Source organism: Silurus aristotelis (assembly GCF_946808225.1).
Source record: "Silurus aristotelis genome assembly, chromosome: 13".
Lineage (NCBI taxonomy): Eukaryota > Metazoa > Chordata > Actinopteri > Siluriformes > Siluridae > Silurus > Silurus aristotelis.
The window spans coordinates 14,835,339-14,853,410 of record NC_139586.1 but is presented as its reverse complement, the minus strand read 5'-3'; the positions used below and the strand labels follow the sequence as shown (position 1 = coordinate 14,853,410).

The 18,072-nt window shown below is 40.1% G+C and overlaps 1 protein-coding gene across 1 annotated transcript in view; it reads right to left on the bottom strand.

Moving 5' to 3' along the window:
* Nucleotides 1–18,072, bottom strand: part of eml6 (EMAP like 6) — a 53,617-nt gene that overhangs the window by 31,609 nt on the left and 3,936 nt on the right. The window contains exons 3-6 of the mRNA XM_083558694.1: nucleotides 4,301–4,460; nucleotides 4,044–4,142; nucleotides 1,313–1,381; nucleotides 696–881 (exon numbers count right to left, since the gene is read on the bottom strand). Coding sequence (XP_083414820.1) covers nucleotides 696–881; nucleotides 1,313–1,381; nucleotides 4,044–4,142; nucleotides 4,301–4,460 — 514 coding nt within the window. The remainder of the gene's footprint in view (nucleotides 1–695; nucleotides 882–1,312; nucleotides 1,382–4,043; nucleotides 4,143–4,300; nucleotides 4,461–18,072) is intronic.

Here is an 18,072-nt window from a genome sequence, read left to right as displayed (position 1 = left end):
AGGCCGAAGTCTGTGACTTTATGCAGTCTTCTGCTTCATAGCTGAGTTACAATAATACCACTTACAATTGACTGTTGAATATGTAGCAGGAAATGTATGCACTGGCATATAGCAAATGTAGATTCCTACCACAATACTGGTGCTTAAACTGACTTAGTTCTTCAGACCAGCCCTTTTGTGTAAATGCAGACTGTCCTTGAATTTATACACCTGTAGCAATGGGTCTGATTGAAACATCTGAATTCAAAAATTTAATAATGTGTTCCAATAATGTGATCTTTTTGCCCATATAGTGTATGTTATATTAGCTGTACATTGTCATTTCCTCACCATTCCTCACCCATTTTAAAGTGGGGGAAAAAAAAAATCTAACCTAAACCTTGTGAACGATAATTTATTTTGACAAATCAGCTTTGAGGAAGTGAAGAAAGTTGTGTAAAAATTAATAATAATAAAAAAATGTAGAAAATAAGCTATATTCATTTTTTTTTTTCTGTGATGTTAGTCATTTATACTCTTTTTTAGTAGAAAAAATTAATTAGTCAAAATATTAGCTACTGTTTGTGTCTTCAGAAGACTTTGATGTCTGAGCATATTAGGCACAGCATAATACAGGAGTGTAACCAATAAAGCATTTCTCATTACAGAATAAATTCACGCCTGTTTAAGAAACCGAAATAATGAAATCCACGCACCCCATGAGCCGCCTGTATGGTCCGCACCAGGTTTAGTCCCTTCCACACGTAGATATCTCCATTTAATGCACCTGAGTATGTCACCTCTTCCTTTGCTGTTGCCAAACACAGTATAGTCTGCAGGTCTCCCGTCTTTCCAAAGATCCCCCTTTTGGGTGTCAGTGCATTGCCACATAACGTCCAGAACTGAAGAAAAAAAAAAACACAATGGAGAGAAAAACCAAATTTTTTTAGCAAGAAATGTTAACAACTTAATTTCAAATTCTATCAGGATAAAAATCTGACTTCACACGCAGCTTAATGTTATCAGTTCTAAAAAAATGTGGCTTCACAAGTGGTGGCCTGACTCTTTTACAAATCCTTATCTAAAGCGGACAGAAGAGACGATTCAATTAGTTCAATTTGTCTTTATCTGTCAGCATTTTTCAAAAGTAATTGCTTTCACTTGAAGAGAGAGAGAATAAACACCAAGTCTGAGGCGAAGATAGGAATTATACAGAGGATGATATATGGCAAGTAGACAATAAGACATACTGAATTTCCTGGCAGATATATCTATGTGGCTTTTCAAATCTATTTATGTGTGTCAGGGGAAAAGGAGCACATGGTTCACTCACTTTAATATGTTTCACTCCGCAGCTCACCAGCCTGTGTGGCAGGAAAGGATCCCACGAAATATCAAATATCTTAAAACACACATACACAAACACACACACACACACACACACACACACACACACACACACACGAATTGCTCTGGTTAACAGACTGTCAATTCAATTTATATCAATAACATCAGATCTGAGCTTTTCCTTAAAAAACCACACAGAATGCAATCATATCAAATCTGATCTTTTGACTCCCTCTTTTGAGAGTCCCAGTGCCTATTGTACAAAGATTCCCTGAGGGATCAGATGTTAGTCTGAACTGTGTTTAGTGATAGGGATTTCTTATAAAGAGTACCAAAAAAAACTAAGAAAGATACAAAAAGAGGTAGAAATAGCGAGAGAGAGAGAGAGAGAGAGAGAGAGAGAGAGAGAGAGAGAGAGAGAGAGAGAGAGAGAGAGAGAGAGAGAGAGAGAGAGAGAGAGAGAGAGAGAGAGAGGATTTTATTTGGCCAGAAGGTTATTTTTGACTGGGTGTGAACAACGTTAATGTACAATATGGAATCCAATAACTGCCCAACATGAAGCAAATTGCATTGGAAGGGAAAGGGAAAGGGAACAGCTCTCTCCTGGCTCAGGTCTTATTTGACTGATCACTATCAGTTTGTTGTTGTAAACGGTGAGTTCTCCACACTCTCTAGGGTTAAAGTTTGGTGTTGCAAAAGGATCCGTCTGAGGCCCACTGCTTTTCTCTATCTATATGCCGCCTATGTGTGAAATTATACATAAACGAGGTATTCCCCTTCCATTGCTATGCTGATGATACACAGCTGTATATTTCAGCAAAGCCAAATGAGAGAGATCAGCTTAAAAATGATGAGGAGTGTGTAAAGGAAATTGAACAGTGGATGCTTGATAACATCCTTCTGCTCAACTTGGATAAGAGGAAGTACTTTTACTAGGGCCACATGCAGCTAAAAGTGAACTTTCTGATTACGTAGCATCTCTGGATGGTGTTTCTGTCTCAGTGTGTACAGCAGCCAAAAACCTTGGTGTGATTATTGACCCTAGTCTTTCCTTCAAGGCTCATGTGATTAATATTACCAGGATCGCCTTTTTCTTACCTTTGAAATATGGTTAAAATTAGAAATATGATGTCATTACAGGATGCAGTGTTAAAGTCGAGCCTGAAAACATGGATATAGAGTGTTTGGTGAACTGGGATATTTGTATGCTGTCGTCCCCTCACTCTCACATGTTCACTTAAGTTTGTTGATGGTGGGTCGTCTCTTATCCCAGAGATCCCTCATGTCTGTGTTACCTTCTGGCTCTCTCTTTTAGTTATGCTGCCATAGCGAATCTTGCCGGAGTCCCAAATGCACAGTGTCCTTAGCTTCTATTCAACAATAAGGACACATAGTAATCTATATCCTTCTCTTCCTGAAACCCCTCTTCTCTCTCTCTCTCTCTCTCTCTCTCTCTCTCTCTCTCTCTCTCTCTCGACTTAAACATGCTCCTGAGGTTCCAGTGACCACTGTTCCTGCCCCTCTCCCCTCCTCGGATCTGCCCACTTTGTCCAGGCCTGCCTCTGGATGGTGTCAGCTTCGATTGGAGGCCACTCTGTGCAGCTGGGGAAGGTTTCTCATCAACGCCCTGGGGATCCATGAAATTACAGAGCAAGAACAGGAACTTTGAGGATGGATTTGGACTGTAGTTAATGTCAACAGTCTGCTACACTGACTCAGGACTACAGTTTGCCTCTGATCACCATCACTGCACACCTCAACATCGTTTAACTGTAATAAAAGGATATTCAGTGCAACCCAGATAAGGATGGGTTCCTTCTTGAGTCTGGTTCCTCTTAAGGTTTCTTCCTTATGCCATCTCGGGGAGTTTTTCTTTGCCCTAGTCGCTACCGGCTTGCTCATCAGGGACAAGCTTACACTTATAAAGAACATATTTTTCATTTTTACCACATTATCTGTTTAAAGCTGCTTTGAGACAATGTTCATTGTTAACAGCGCAATACAAATAAAAATGAATTGAATTGAATTGAATTAAATAATGCAAAATAATACTTTTGCCACATCTCCACAAACTGTATGTTACTATGTTTTCAGTTGTGTATAAGGCAGCACATTTATTTAAAACTAATATTACCTCTGTGTGTGTGTGTGTGTGTGTGTGTGTGTGTGTGTGTGTGTGTGTGTGTGTGTGTGTGTGTGTGTGTGTGAGAGTTTGAAAATGAAATTACAACACCGCAGCATGAAAAATTGATCGCTTTTGGTTGTGTGTGTTTTGTTTCTTCTACTCTTTCACACACACACACACACACACACACACACACACACACACACACACACACACACACACACACACAACACACACACACACACACACACACACACACACACACACACACACACACACCTCTATGAGAAAACCCATACATATTCATTGTACACACATAGTCTGGGCCATGGTGCAGCAAAATGTAAGCACAGAATGTGTCTACATAAATCAGGGGCTCTGTGTGTGTACATGTGTGTGTGTGTGTGTGTGTGTGTGTGTGTGTGTGTGTGTGTGTGTGTGTGTGTGTGTAAGAAGTTTACCCATGGCCCCTGTAGCTCTAGGCTTAGTGCATTTTAGAGATATGCATACGATTATGTGATTTCTCTGTAAAATATAACAAGCTGTATATTTTTTTATTTATAAAGTTAAGAGAGAAACAAAGGGAACTTACTCTATCTGAGTGTCCTGTGGCGGTTGCCAGGACACGCCCCTTTTTCCAGTCCCATACAGACACTGTGTTTTTTGCATCAAGGCCAACAGACACCAACCGCTAAACAAAAAAAGAAGACAGACAAGCTGTTTAAACATAAGCTTGATTAATCTTAGGTCCATTATTAACCACTTGACCAACCTTACATGATTGCCATGATAAGATATAAACACCACAACTATCAGACAATCAAATCTCTAAAACCTTTGTGTACTCACCTGTCCATCAGCGTCAAAAGCCAAACAGGCTACACCATGTGTGTGGACATCTCTCAAGATGGATACAGTTATCAGTGTGTATGAGTCCCAAACACAAATGTAAGGATCTTTGCCCACCTGACCAGTGGCCACCTGGATCTTATCAGGGTGAAGCGCAAGACTACAAAAAAAAAAAAAAAAAGAATGCACAAAAACATCATTTTTAGGCAGAATTCACTAAGCTAGTTCACTAGTAATTCAAGGTAAAAAACTATTTATTAAAATTAGTTTGGGCTATAATTAGGATTCTTTACATACATTATGCTGATTAAATTAAATGTTGTCCTGCTGAGGAGGTGCTATATGGTAGTGCACAATTTTAATTTGCTAATGTGGTGTGTCAAAGTGAATACTATCACAAACTCCTACTCAACATAATAGGCAGCATTTAAACATCAAGTTTCAGTTTTACCGGGTAAATTGCAAATATTGGTAATTCTACATACAGTTTTTGTACACAGAGAGCTATTGTAGTGTGAAAATGCCAGCAAAATAAAGATCACAGCAAAAGTAAAACAAAAAATTTAGAGATTTTTTTTAAAACAAACATAAAGCTAATGTTGCAGGAAATAAACTAGTCTTTAAGAAAGACTTCAGCTACAGTATACAAATGGGAAATTCAAAATCTGAAGAGAAATAGCAAGACATATACAAGCACTAGCAAGCTAGCAAGCTAAGATAAACTGAAGGAAAACAGCAAACTGGTGAATGTGAATGGTAACATACAGAGAAATACCGAATAAAAGGTGTGATTGCTTAGCTTGCTTTTTTTTAAATTAACGTAGCAAACTTTTATTGTTTTTGGTGCATGTTGGCATGCAATAAACTAGGTAAAAGGAAAAAACACACAAAGATTGTACAGTGAATGACTGGAAGAAAGGTCTGTAGACTGATGAGTCCAACTTTGCCATTTTTGGTGCAAACGGAAGGTCTAATGAAAGACTGGAAACAAGGGAGATGATGTCAGCAGACAGCCTCACACCAACAATCAAACATGGATGTGGAAGCTAAATGGTTTAATTTAGCTTCTAATTGGAGCAAAAATAGAGAAATATTCCAGGTTAATGAAATACTGAGACAGCATGGCTACCATTCCATGAACAAAGCCCAGTGAGTTGGAAGAAAGGCAGAAAAACTATGCTGTTATTGTTATCAATTTGAGAAGCTGTGGCAGGCGAGCTGTGATAGATCGAAATGCAGCATTTCGGTTTTCCTTGACAGGGTGCGGTATTAAAGCTTTTCATCATGCTGCATGTCTGTGTAGGTAGTCACTGAAAGCTTTATCACATAACAGCCGCTCTGCCATGGAGACATGCTTTGGAGTATTGATGCTCAAGGACAGCAGTGAACAAATTCTAACAAACCTCGACACACTGAAGACAACAGAAATCTGACTGCGTGGGTTTGATATATGCAGATGATAAGCAAGGTTTCTCCGAAATGTATCAATAACAGATCCTATCCACCTAGTTTTTTAAAGGCTGAGGTTAACCAAAACTGTGCTAAGTGCACCATTGAGCTACTACCCAACAGTCCATCTCTAAAGGAAAAAAAAACCCAATGCTAATCTTATTGTATGGGTGGTTGAAGCCGTTTTACTTTCTCTACTACAAAGTGTAATATTCAGTCAGTTGGCCAGAAAGATATTTATTTATGTCTATTTACCAGGCAGCAAACTAATAAGCTAAAGCAACCCAGCCATTAGGGGGACACAAGCCAGTGCACTCTTAGTGCCGGTCCCAAGCCCGGGTAAATGGGGAGGGTTGCGTTAGGAAGGGCATCCAGCGTAAAACATGTGCCAAATCAAATATGCGGATCACAAATGAGAATTTCATACCGGATCGGTCGAGGCCCGGGTTAACAACGACCGCCACAGGTATCGTTAGCCGACAGGGTACTGGTGGAAATTGGGCTACTGTTGGCCGAAGGAGGAGAAGGAGAGGAGGAAGACGTCTACAGAGACGGCGGGAAAAGGAGCAGTGTAGGAGAGTAGAGGTTCGGGTTGGTACTTTAAATGTTGGTACTATGACGGGTAAAGGGAGAGAGGTAGCTGATATGATGGAGAGGAGAAAGGTAGATATGCTGTGTGTTCAGGAGACCAAGTGGAAAGGGAGTAAGGCCAGGAACATTGGAGGTGGGTTTAAACTGTTTTATCATGGTGTGGATGGAAAGAGAAATGGTGTAGGGGTGATTCTGAAGGAAGAGTACAGTAAGAGTGTAGTGGAGGTGAAGAGAGTTTCTGATAGGGTGATGATCGTGAAGGTGGAGGTTGAAGGGATGATGATAAATGTCATCAGTGCCTATGCTCCACAAGTTGGCTGTGAGATGGAGGAGAAAGAAAGATTCTGGAGTGAATTAGATGAAGTGGTAGATGGTGTACCTAGGAAAGAACGATTGGTGATTGGGGCAGACTTTAATGGGCATGTAGGTGAAGGGAACAGAGGTGATGAGGAGGTGATGGGTAGGTATGGTTTCAAGGAGAGGAATGTGGAAGGGCAGATGGTGGTAGATTTTGCTAAAAGGATGGAAATGGCAGTGGTGAACACGTATTTTAAGAAGAAGGAGGATCAAAGGGTGACGTATAAGAGTGGAGGAAGGTGCACACAGGTGGATTATGTTCTGTGTAGGAGATGCAACCTGAAGGAGATTGGAGACTGTAAGGTGTTGGCGGGGGACAGTGTAGCTAGACAGCATCGGATGGTGGTCTGTAGGATGGTTTTGGAGGCGAAGAAGAAGAGGAGGAAAGTAAGGATTGAAAGAAGAATAAGATGGTGGAAACTGAAGGAGGAAGAGTGTAGTGTGAGGTTCAGGGAAGAGGTCAGACAGGGGCTTGGTGGTGGTGAAGAGGTGCCGGATGATTGGGCAACTACTGCAGGAGTGATGAGGGAGGCAGCTAGAAAAGTACTTGGTGTGACATCTGGAAATAGAAAGCAAGACAAGGAGACGTGGTGGTGGAATGAGGAAGTGCAGGAGAGCATTAGGGGAAAGAGGTTGGCAAAACAGAAGTGGGATCGACAGAGTGATGAGAAAAGTAGGCAGGAGTACAAGGAGATGCGGCAGCAGGTAAAAAGGGATGTGGCGAAAGCCAAGGAAAAGGCATATGAGGAGCTGTATAAGAGGTTGGACACTAAGGAAGGAGAAAAGGATTTGTACCGATTGGCCAGGCAGAGGGACCGAGCTGGGAAGGATGTACTGCAAGTTAGAGCAATAAAGGATGGAGAGGGAAATGTGTTGACTAATGAGGAGAGTGTGTTGAGAAGATGGAGGGAGTATTTTGAGCAGCTGATGAATGAGGAAAATCAGAGAGAGAGAAGGTTGGAGGATGTGGAGTTGGTGAAGCAGGATGTAGATAGGATTAGTAAGGAGGAAGTGAGAGCAGCGATTAAGAGGATGAAGAATGGAAAGTCGGTTGGACCAGATGACATACCGGTAGAAGCGTGGAGATGTTTAGGAGAGATGGCAGTGGAGTTTTTAACCAGATTGTTTAACAGGATTCTGGAAGGGGAGAGGATGCCTGAGGAATGGAGAAGGAGTGTGCTGGTACCGATCTTTAAACATAAGGGAGATGTGCAGACCTGCAGTAACTACAGGGGAATTAAGTTGATCAGTCACACCATGAAGTTATGGGAAAGAGTAGTGGAAGCCAGGCTGAGAGAAGAGGTGACCATCTGTGAGCAACAGTATGGTTTCATGCCGAGGAAGAGCACCACAGATGCCTTATTTGCTTTGAGGATGTTGATGGAGAAGTATAGTGAAGGACAGAAGGAGCTGCATTGTGTATTTGTGGATTTAGAGAAAGCGTACGACAGGGTGCCGAGAGAGGAGTTGTGGTAATTTATGAGGAAGTCAGGTGTGTCAGAGAAGTATGTGAGGGTGGTGCAGGACATGTATGAGGACAGTGTGACGGCAGTGAAGTGTGCAGTAGGTACGACAGACTGGTTCAGGGTGAAGGTTGGACTGCATCAAGGATCGGCCCTGAGCCCTTTCCTGTTTGCAGTGGTGATGGACAGGTTGACGGACGAGGTCAGACAGGAGTCTCCCTGGACTATGATGTTTGCAGATGATATTGTGATTTGTGGTGAAAGTAGAGAGCAGGTTGAGAAGAGCCTGGAGAGGTGGAGATATGCGCTGGAGAGAAGGGGAATGAAAGTCAGTAGGAGTAAGACAGAGTACATGTGTGTGAATGAGAGGGAGGGCAGTGGAGTGATGCGGTTGCAGGGAGAAGAGGTGGAGAAGGTGGAGGAGTTCAGGTACCTGGGGTCAACAGTGCAAAGTAATGGAGAGTGTGTTAGAGAAGTAAAGAAAAGAGTGCAGGCAGGGTGGAGTGGGTGGAGAAGAGTGACAGGAGTGATTTGTGATAGAAGAGTATCTGCAAGAATGAAAGGGAAGGTTTATAGGACTGTGGTGAGACCTGCAATGTTGTATGGATTAGAGACAGTGGCATTGAGTAAAAAACAGGAGGTGGAGCTGGAGGTAGCAGAGCTGAAGATGTTAAGGTTTTCGTTGGGAGTGACGAGGATGGACAAGATTAGAAATAAGTTTATTAGAGGGACAGCACATGTAGGATGTTTTGGTGACAAGGTGAGGGAGGCGAGATTGAGATGGTTTGGACATGTGCAGAGAAGGGACACAAATTATATTGGTGGAAAAATGCTGAAGATGGAGCCACCAGGTAGGAGGAAAAGAGGAAGGCCAAGGAGGAGGTTCATGGATGTGGTGAGGGAAGACATGCAGGTAGTTGGTGTGAAAGAGGCAGATGTAGAGGACAGGGTGGTATGGAGACGGATGATCCGCTGTGGCGACCCCTAATTGGAGCAGCCGAAAGAAGAAGAAGAAGAAGAAACTAATAAGCTAAAGCAAAGTATTGAGAAAAAGCTAAAGAAATAAGCCAAAGATAATATGTTACTGAAAGCATAACTAGACTATTAAGGTAAGACATTTGAACAAGCAAATGCAAACTAGTGAGCAAAGTCGTAACTAAACATTAAAACCAAACTAAGTAACTAAGGCAGACTTGTTGGGCAAAAGCTGAACTAGAACAAAAAAAAATAACAAGTAGAAACTTGACAAGAAAGCCAAAGAAAATTTTAAAAAGGGCAAACGAAAGCAAACTAATTGTTGAAAGCTAAACTAGCAAGTGAAAACAAACTAATAAGGAAACAAATAAGTGGAAAGTTATAACTTATAACTTGAGCAAAGTTAAACTAAAAAGCCAAAGCAGCTTTGTGTGTTAAAGCTGTACTAGCAACTACATGTAATGAGCAGAAACTAAACTAGCAAGCAAAGGTGAACTAGCAAGCAGAGGCAAACTACAAAAATGAGTGTCAGCTAAAATGTCAAGCAAACACAAACCTCTTGGCAAAGAAACTGACATAGCAATTCATTTGTAATCATAATAGTAAACAACAAATAATTATAAAAGACAAATGAGTTTCATTTTTAAATATAAAAAGGTTTTGTTTCAGAATTTTAAGCCAAGATCCACGTCATGAGGTTATGGTAAATAAAGAGACTGTAAAATAAAAAGGGAGCGTAAAAGGAAAAAGATATGTCTAGATAGATAAAGAGTGAGAGAAAGCGTGTGTAGTTGGGCTTTTAGAAATCACACCATAGTTTGAAACCCAAGCTTACAATTCTGACCTGCTGTATTACATGGATATAAGACAACTGCTTCAGCACGTGTGTGTTTGTGTGTGAACGTGAAATTATTGCATTCTGTGTTTCTTTTGGCCTTTTAATTTATTTAAATTATATTTAGTCATTTGTTTGTTTATTATTAATTATTATCTTTATCCTTTTTTATTACCTCTGTTTTGTAATTGCTTTGACAATACAAATGTAAAGAATTTTTCTGGCATTCATCATGCCAATAAAACGCATCAGCTACAGAGAAAAAGAGAAAGAAGATAGTGAGATACACAAAAAAGGAGCGAAACAGGAAGAAAGAGAAACAGATAGAAAGAGACAGAACAAATGACGAATAGAAAGAGATATAAACAGAGAGATGGGTAGAAATAAAGGTAGAAAGACAGAAAGGAAACGAGAGAGAAAAATAGAAATGGTGACAAAGAAAGAGGGGCAGAGAAAAAGTACAAGAGAGAAAAAATAAACCAGAGGAAAAGTGGCAAAGATAGAAAGAGTCAACGACAGTGATAAAAAAAAGGCAGAAAGACAGGATACATATGGAAAGTCAGAGACAGAGGAAGCTGCAGTTGCAGTGCTAGAAATCTATTTAAACTGAACTATTGAACTATTTAAATTTAATTTCCAGTGTGGTGAAGTGGGGGCTGTTCTAAAATCTTCTCTAAAACAGGGTGGACAAATGAACACATTTGAACATGTGATAACAGGAAATAGTACAGAAAAAAAGACAAGAATTTGAGAGAAACAGGCTGGGAGAGATGAGAAGGAGGAGAAGAGGGAAAGCAGCGGTGTTCTGTTTTTAAAAGGCTCCAGGCTCTGTGCAGTGAAGTGGGAACTTCCACATCGTGGCACAACCGCAGAGATCTGGCAAGAAGAAAACCCCTTGTTGTCTTCCAGCTTTCCTCACAAAAGTCACTGGAAGGTGTAAACTGACAACACAATAAATCATTCACGCTGCATAATGTCCAGGAAACGGTGAAAAATAGTTGCTAATCTCTAACCTTTGAAATGAAAAAATCCATGAATATACATGCTCTTGTGTTTCGGACACACTCATACACACCAGGTTGATAGTTACGTAAGCAACAAAACTAAAAATATTCTTAAAATATATAGAAAAATGAACAAAATGAATGCATCATCATAAATAAATAGGCTACTGTTGTCATAGCAAATAGTAACAAGCTAGCAACATTTGTTAATACTTACTAAATACTAACTAACTAGCCAGCAGACTACTACTATTATTTTTTCAATTTCATCTACATGAACAAGTAAAGACATGACAGTTTAAACTCTGTTTTTCCACTCACGACACAATAGATACAAACTTTTAGTTTTTCGCCATTTCTTTGTGGACCTCTAAAAGTTCTTTATTATCTGTAGGAATTAAATGTACAGACTTTATGAAAATGTCAGTTTTATTTCTTTTCCCATCCTGCAACTGTTTAACACACATTTTTGCCATTGTGTGCTTTTTTATTTTTTTTATTTTTCTAAATCATAAGGCCCCATGGTGGCCCGGAGTCTCTAAGTGCCCTTATATCCCACTTACGACAAGAAATGGCACTGTTGAATATAAAAGTGGGAGAACAGGTTTTAAAATTAGTACTTTTCAGTAATAAAGTAACCAACTACATTATAAAAAAAATTCATGATTCATAAACACTCACTAATATCTCAGTATAATCAATTTAAAAACTAATATAAAATTTTTTAAAAAGTAGTTCAAACGTGTGTGTGTGTGTGTGTGTGTGTGTGTGTGTGTGTGTGTGTGTGTGTGTGTGTGTAATTGGTTTACCCATGTTTAGGCATAAAAAACAAAGCAGAAGTGACAAAATATGAATTATTCATCAGGTCATTTTTACCGATGCATGCATTTTCACCTGTGATGTTTTCCTGCTAATGAGCACTCATCTGTGTTTATATGACTCCATGCTGGATAATGACTGGATAATGGCTTTAAACTTCACAGTTCATAGCTGTAGATTAGACACATACAGAAGAAGCAACACAAGGCCTGCTCAAATGTCTGGAGGCTGAGGGTCAGATGTAAAGGTCATTGTTTGTCATTGTTTGTGGATAAGAAGGGAAAGCGGACCCCACGCTTGTCTCCTGACAGCCCTCAGATTTAGAGCCATGGATTATCTTACATGTTCCAGGTTTGGTTTCCTAAATCTTTGACCCCCAATTTGTTTTGTCCTTGTAACTTAACACACTGTCAAATCCTACAGTCTGATCCTCATTCCTTCTAGCTACAACTCAGAACTTCACCACACCATCATTCTGGGTTGTATAATCTATTTAAAAATAGTCCTTAAGATAGTTAAAGGTTTGAGATTTGGGTGGTTAATGCATTCCACTTGCACTTCTCTGCTTTGAATTCTTTTCATATAATGGCACACATATCTCACTGTAAAACCCTTTAAGGTTTTTAAAAGTTATTTTGAATGTTTAATCATTCTCATTTGGCTGGTTTTCTTTAAAAAAAAGCATTCCTCTGTTTTACCATTCCATTTAAAAATTTTTTAATTAATTAGATCCAACCTTTTACATTTGTAGTTACCTAACTGGGGTCTACTAAAGTGAAAAAGGGAACCAGTTCCCTATTGGTTCTTTTAATTATTAATGGCAACAGCAAAAAAATTCCACAAGATCTCTACAGTAGACAATAAACTCCTAATAGATAAATAAAACTGACTTTTTCAGACTACATTTTTCAAATAGGGAACCATTTTTAGACCCTGGTTTGGCATCTGTTTTCAAGACTGTGCAGAATGTATCTGAGTCTCTCACAATGATTCTTTCTTCAGATGTTTGCTCTCTTTTCATTTTTAAAATTTCCTGTTGTGAAATTAAAGCATCCAACATATAATATCTTATTCCTCTTTTTTTTCTTCATTCATTAGGGCTCACCCTAAGCCAGACCTGGGCAAACTACAGCCCGCGGGCCACATCAGGGCCTTTGTACGTCCCTGTCCGGCCCGCGTGAGGCCAATCATAAATTACAGGGATGCACCGAAAATTTTCGGCCGAAATACCTAAATCACCGAAACAACACGGCAGAAACACAATTGTAATGACGCAATAAAAAAGCGCAGCAGCACGCGGTTATCTGGATAAGAGCATCATGTCTGCGGTGTGCGGAGAGCGATTTGCAGAACATGCAATGCTGAAATTTCAAACATCCCGATTGCCATTCTAAATATGAGAAGAACGCGGCGCAGAAAAGTAAAGTCAATCCGAGCAGGCGCACTTCGTCTGTAGAGGACGTTTTTGAAAAGGCAGGAAAGTTTTCCAGTGATGGTGCCGAGGCAAAATGTATAACACAAAAAATTATGGATTTCATTGCCTTTTGAATTGATTTTTCATTTCGGTGCATCCCTAAAATATTATCGTTGGTGTGGCCCATTGACACAATTCAGGTTTCTCATGTGGCCCCTTGTAAAAATTAATTGCCCACCCCTGCCCTAAGCGGATCATTCGTTTTCATACCACTCTGTCCTTTACATTTGCCTCTAACCAACTACCTGCATGTCTTCCCTCACCACATTCATAAACCTCCTCCTTGGTCTTCCTATTTTCCTCCTTGCTGGTGGCTCCATCCTCAGCATTCTCCTACCAGTATACCCCATGTTCCTCCATCTCAATCGCGCCTCCCTCACGTTGTCTCTAAAACGTCCTACATGCACTGTCCCTTAAATAAACTAATTTCTAATTCTGTCCATCGTCGTCACTCCCAACGAAAACCTTAACATCTTCAGCTCTGCTACCTCCAGCTCCGCCTCCTGTCCTTTAACTCAATGCCACTGTCTCTAAGCCATACAACATCGCAGATCTCCCCACAGTCCTATAAACTTTCCCTTTTCAATCTTGCAGATACTCTTCTATCACAAATCACTCCTGCCACTCTTCTCCACCCACTCCACCCTGCCTGCTCTCTGTTCTTCACTTCTCTAACACACTGTCCATTATTTTGCACTGTTGACCCCAGGTACCTAAACTCCTCCACCTCTTCTCCCTGCAACCACACCACTTCACTGCCCTCACTCTCGTTCACACACATGTACTCTGTCTTACTCCTACTGACTTTCATTCCCCTTCTCTCCAGCGCATACCTTCAGCTCTCCAGGCTCTTTTCAACCTGCTCCCTACTCTCACCACAAATCACAATATCATCCACAAACATCATAGTCCAGGGAGACTCCTGTCTGAAGCCGTCGGTTAACCTGTCCGTCACCACAGCCGATCCTTAATGCAATCCAACCTCCACCTTAAACCAGTCTGGCATTCCTACTGCACACTACATTGCTGTTACACTGTCCTCATACATGTCCTGCACCACCCTCACATACTTCTCTGACACGCCTGACTTCCTCATACAATACCACAACTCCTCTCTCAGCACCCTGTCATACACTTTTTCTAAATCCACAAGCACACAATGCAACTCATTCTGACCTTCTCTATACTTCTCCATCAACATTCTCAAAGCAAATAATGCGTCTATGGTGCTCTTCCTCGGCATGAAACCATACTGTTGCTTACAGATGGTCATCTCTTCTCTCAGCCTGGCTTCCATTACTCTTTCCCATAACTTCATGGTGTGACTGATCAACTTAATTCCCCTGTAGTTACTGCAGGTCTGCACATCTTCCTTATTTTAAATGATCAGTACCAGCCCACTCTTACTCCATTCCTCAGGCATCCTTTCACCTTACAGAATCTTACTGAACAACCTTGTTAAAAACTCCACTGCCATCTCTCCTAAACATCTCCACGCTTCTACCGGTATGTCATCTAGTCCTACCAACTTCCCACACTTCATCCTCTTAATCTCTGCTCTCACTTCCTCCTTACTAATCCTATCCACTTCCTGCTTCACCATCTCCACACCATCCAACCTTCTCTCTCTCTCATTTTCCTCATTCATCAGCTGCTCAAAATTCTCCCCCCATCTTCTCAACACACTCTCCTCACTAGTCAACACATTTCTATCTCCATCCTTTATTGCTCTAACTTGCAGCACATCCTTCCCAGCTCGGTCCCTCTGCCTGGCCAATCGGTATAAATCCTTTTCTCCTTCATTAGTGTCCAACTTCTCATATGCCTTTTCCTTGGTTTTCGCTACATCCCTCTTCACCTGCTGCCACATCTCCTTGTACTCCTGCCCACTTTTCTCATCACTTTGTCGATCCCACTTCTGTTTTGCCAACCTCTTTCCCCTTATGCTTTCCTGCACTTCCTCATTCCATCACCGTGTCTATTTGTCTTCCTTTCTATTTCCAGATGTCACACCAAGTACCTTTCTAGCTGTCTCCCTTATCACTTCTGCAGTAGTTACCCAGTTATCTCACACCTCTTCATCACCACCGAGCCCTTGTCTGACCTCTTCCCTGAATCTCACAATACACTCTTCCTCCTTCAGTTTCCACCATCATATTCTTCTTTTAGTCCTCACTCTCCTCCTTTTCTTCTGCACCTCCAAAACCATCCTACAGACCACAATCCATGCTGTCTAGCTACACTGTCCCCTGCCAACACCTTACAGTCTCCAATCTCCTTTAGGTTGCATCTCCTACATAGAACATAGTCCACCTGTGTGCACCTTCTCCACTCTTATACGTGACTCCTTCTTCCTAAAATACATATGCCATTTCCATCCTTTTAGCAAAATCTACCACCATCTGCCCTTCCACATTCCTCTCCTTAAGGCCATACCTACCATCACCTCTGTTCTCTTCACCACTCACTCACAGAATTTTTCCTTCTCCTCCATCTCACAACCCACTTGTGAAGCATAGGCACTGATGACATTTATCATCATCCCTTCAACTTCCAGCTTCACGTTCATCTGCATCAGAAACTCTCTTTACCTCCACTACACTCTTACTAAACTCTTCCTTTAGAATCACCCCTACACCATTTCTCTTTCCATCCACACCATGATAGAACAGTTTAAAGCGACCTCTAATGTTCCTGGCCTAATTCCCTTTCCACCTGGTCTCCCGAGCACACAACATATCTACCTTTCTCCTCTCCATCATATCAGCTATCTCTCTCCCTTTACCAGTCATAGTGCCAAAAATTTAAGTGCAAACTCTAACCTCCACTCTCCTACACTTCTCCTTTCCATGCTGTCTCTGTAGACATCTTCCTCCTCTCCTTCTCCTCCTTCCAATATATCCAACATATACTTTGTGCTAATAAAATGTTTAGTTTCAATTTTCACCATACAATCCACAAAAAACACACAGGTTTTACACCAGCTCTGCTTAGATACAACCATAATCTTTGTCTTATATGTTGCTTAGCAACCAAATCCTACATATAACACACTATGTTGCATGGCGGAAGAACTGAATTTTGGAAATATAATTATTAATAGATTCATTGAATTATTAAACACTGAATGTTTTTGTTTTTGTGTTTTGTGTTTTTAAAACTAAAGCAATAAGCCATTCCAGTCATTTTATCACATTTTAGAGAATTTTACTTGGCTTTATCATGTATAATGACACCGTGATAAGAATCGCTATTTTATGATATGCAAATAAATGTATTGTATTATAATACAAAAAAATAAAACAAATGAACAGTTAACAGACACAGGTGTGTTAACACACAGGTGTGTTTATGTTTCTCACACATTCGCTTTGAATATTTATAGAATTCTACATGTAAAGGTCGTTCGCTCTCATGCTTTTGGATCTGGTGTGTGGGAGTGTGTGTGTAAGTGTGTGTGTGTGTGTGTGTGTGTGTGTGTGTGTGTGTGTGTGTGTGTGTGTGTGTGTGTGTATATGTTTGTAGTTGGGGAGTGTAAACATTAATACAGACTGAGAAAGCACAACATTTGCTTTATTTGTTTTACTCTGATATAATATAGAAGAAGTGTTGATTTTCAAGAAAGAACCTGAGACAGGCTCAGTGGGGTTGGTAGGTCCATTGAGAGAGAAAAAAAAAAAAAAAAAAGAAAGAAATAAGAAAAATGTAACAATATTAGTTAAACAAGGTTATGAATTTCATGCTAACTGAAACTGTTCATTAACGTGGATGAGTTATTGCTTCTACATTTGTCTTGCACAGAGCAACAGACATAATTCATTTACACAACTTTTAATGGGGCCTTTTTTAAATCTTACATTGCCGCTAGCTACAAGATAAACTGGGTTAATATGCTCTCTCCCGAGACTACCAACATGTGTGTTTGTGCAATGCTACACAATGTCCTACACAGTCCAGTGTGTATTAAATGACTGATGATTTACTATAAATATCTTTAAATGTTTTTTTTTTGGACTGAACCTAATTTAAATATCTATAAATATACTACCTAATTTGACATTATGTCTGAGAGGGAAAAAAGAGACTCTCTGGAGGACTGGGGTTGAGCGTCTCACTGCTTTTAATGCCTGGAGATGTCAGTTTACTTTATATTACTTTCCTCATTCAACAATTTTTTTCAGTGTTATGTTCTGTAGTCTGTGAGAATTTTGTAATTTAATAAGTTTTTCCTTTATGTCTAAATGATCCTCCCTGCTGGGAGAAATTGCAGAGTAAGAATTTCATTATATTTTGTAGCGCACTGTTTCTTCCTATACATATGACAATAAACTGTTGCATCTTGAATGTTTAAATAAAATCAAATAAAAAAAAAAAAAAAAAAACTTTCTGTCTACTATTGAATGCCTTGGGGGAAAAAATCTGCTGACAAATTTTAGCCACATTTCTAAATTCAGACTTTTGTGATGTCACTAAATTACAGCAAACGTTGTGGGCCAATCATTTCTAAGATTAAAGGTTTATCCACATATCTGTCTCCTATCTTAGCTAGCCTAGCTGATGTCAGTATAAAATTATAATGGATAAAATGAAATGTGCTCTATAATAGTAATTTAATGTTGTTTCAATTAATAATGTTGTTGCTGCGCTTTAAATAAATGAGACTTGAGATTCTGCTTGTGTTGATCTGTAGCCGATGCAAGTTAATTTACTAGCAGTTTCTGTATACCTGTATATTTCTGTATAGGTCTGTATATTTGATATAAGCTATTTGATACGGCTTTGGCACTTGGTTGCATTTTTTCAGC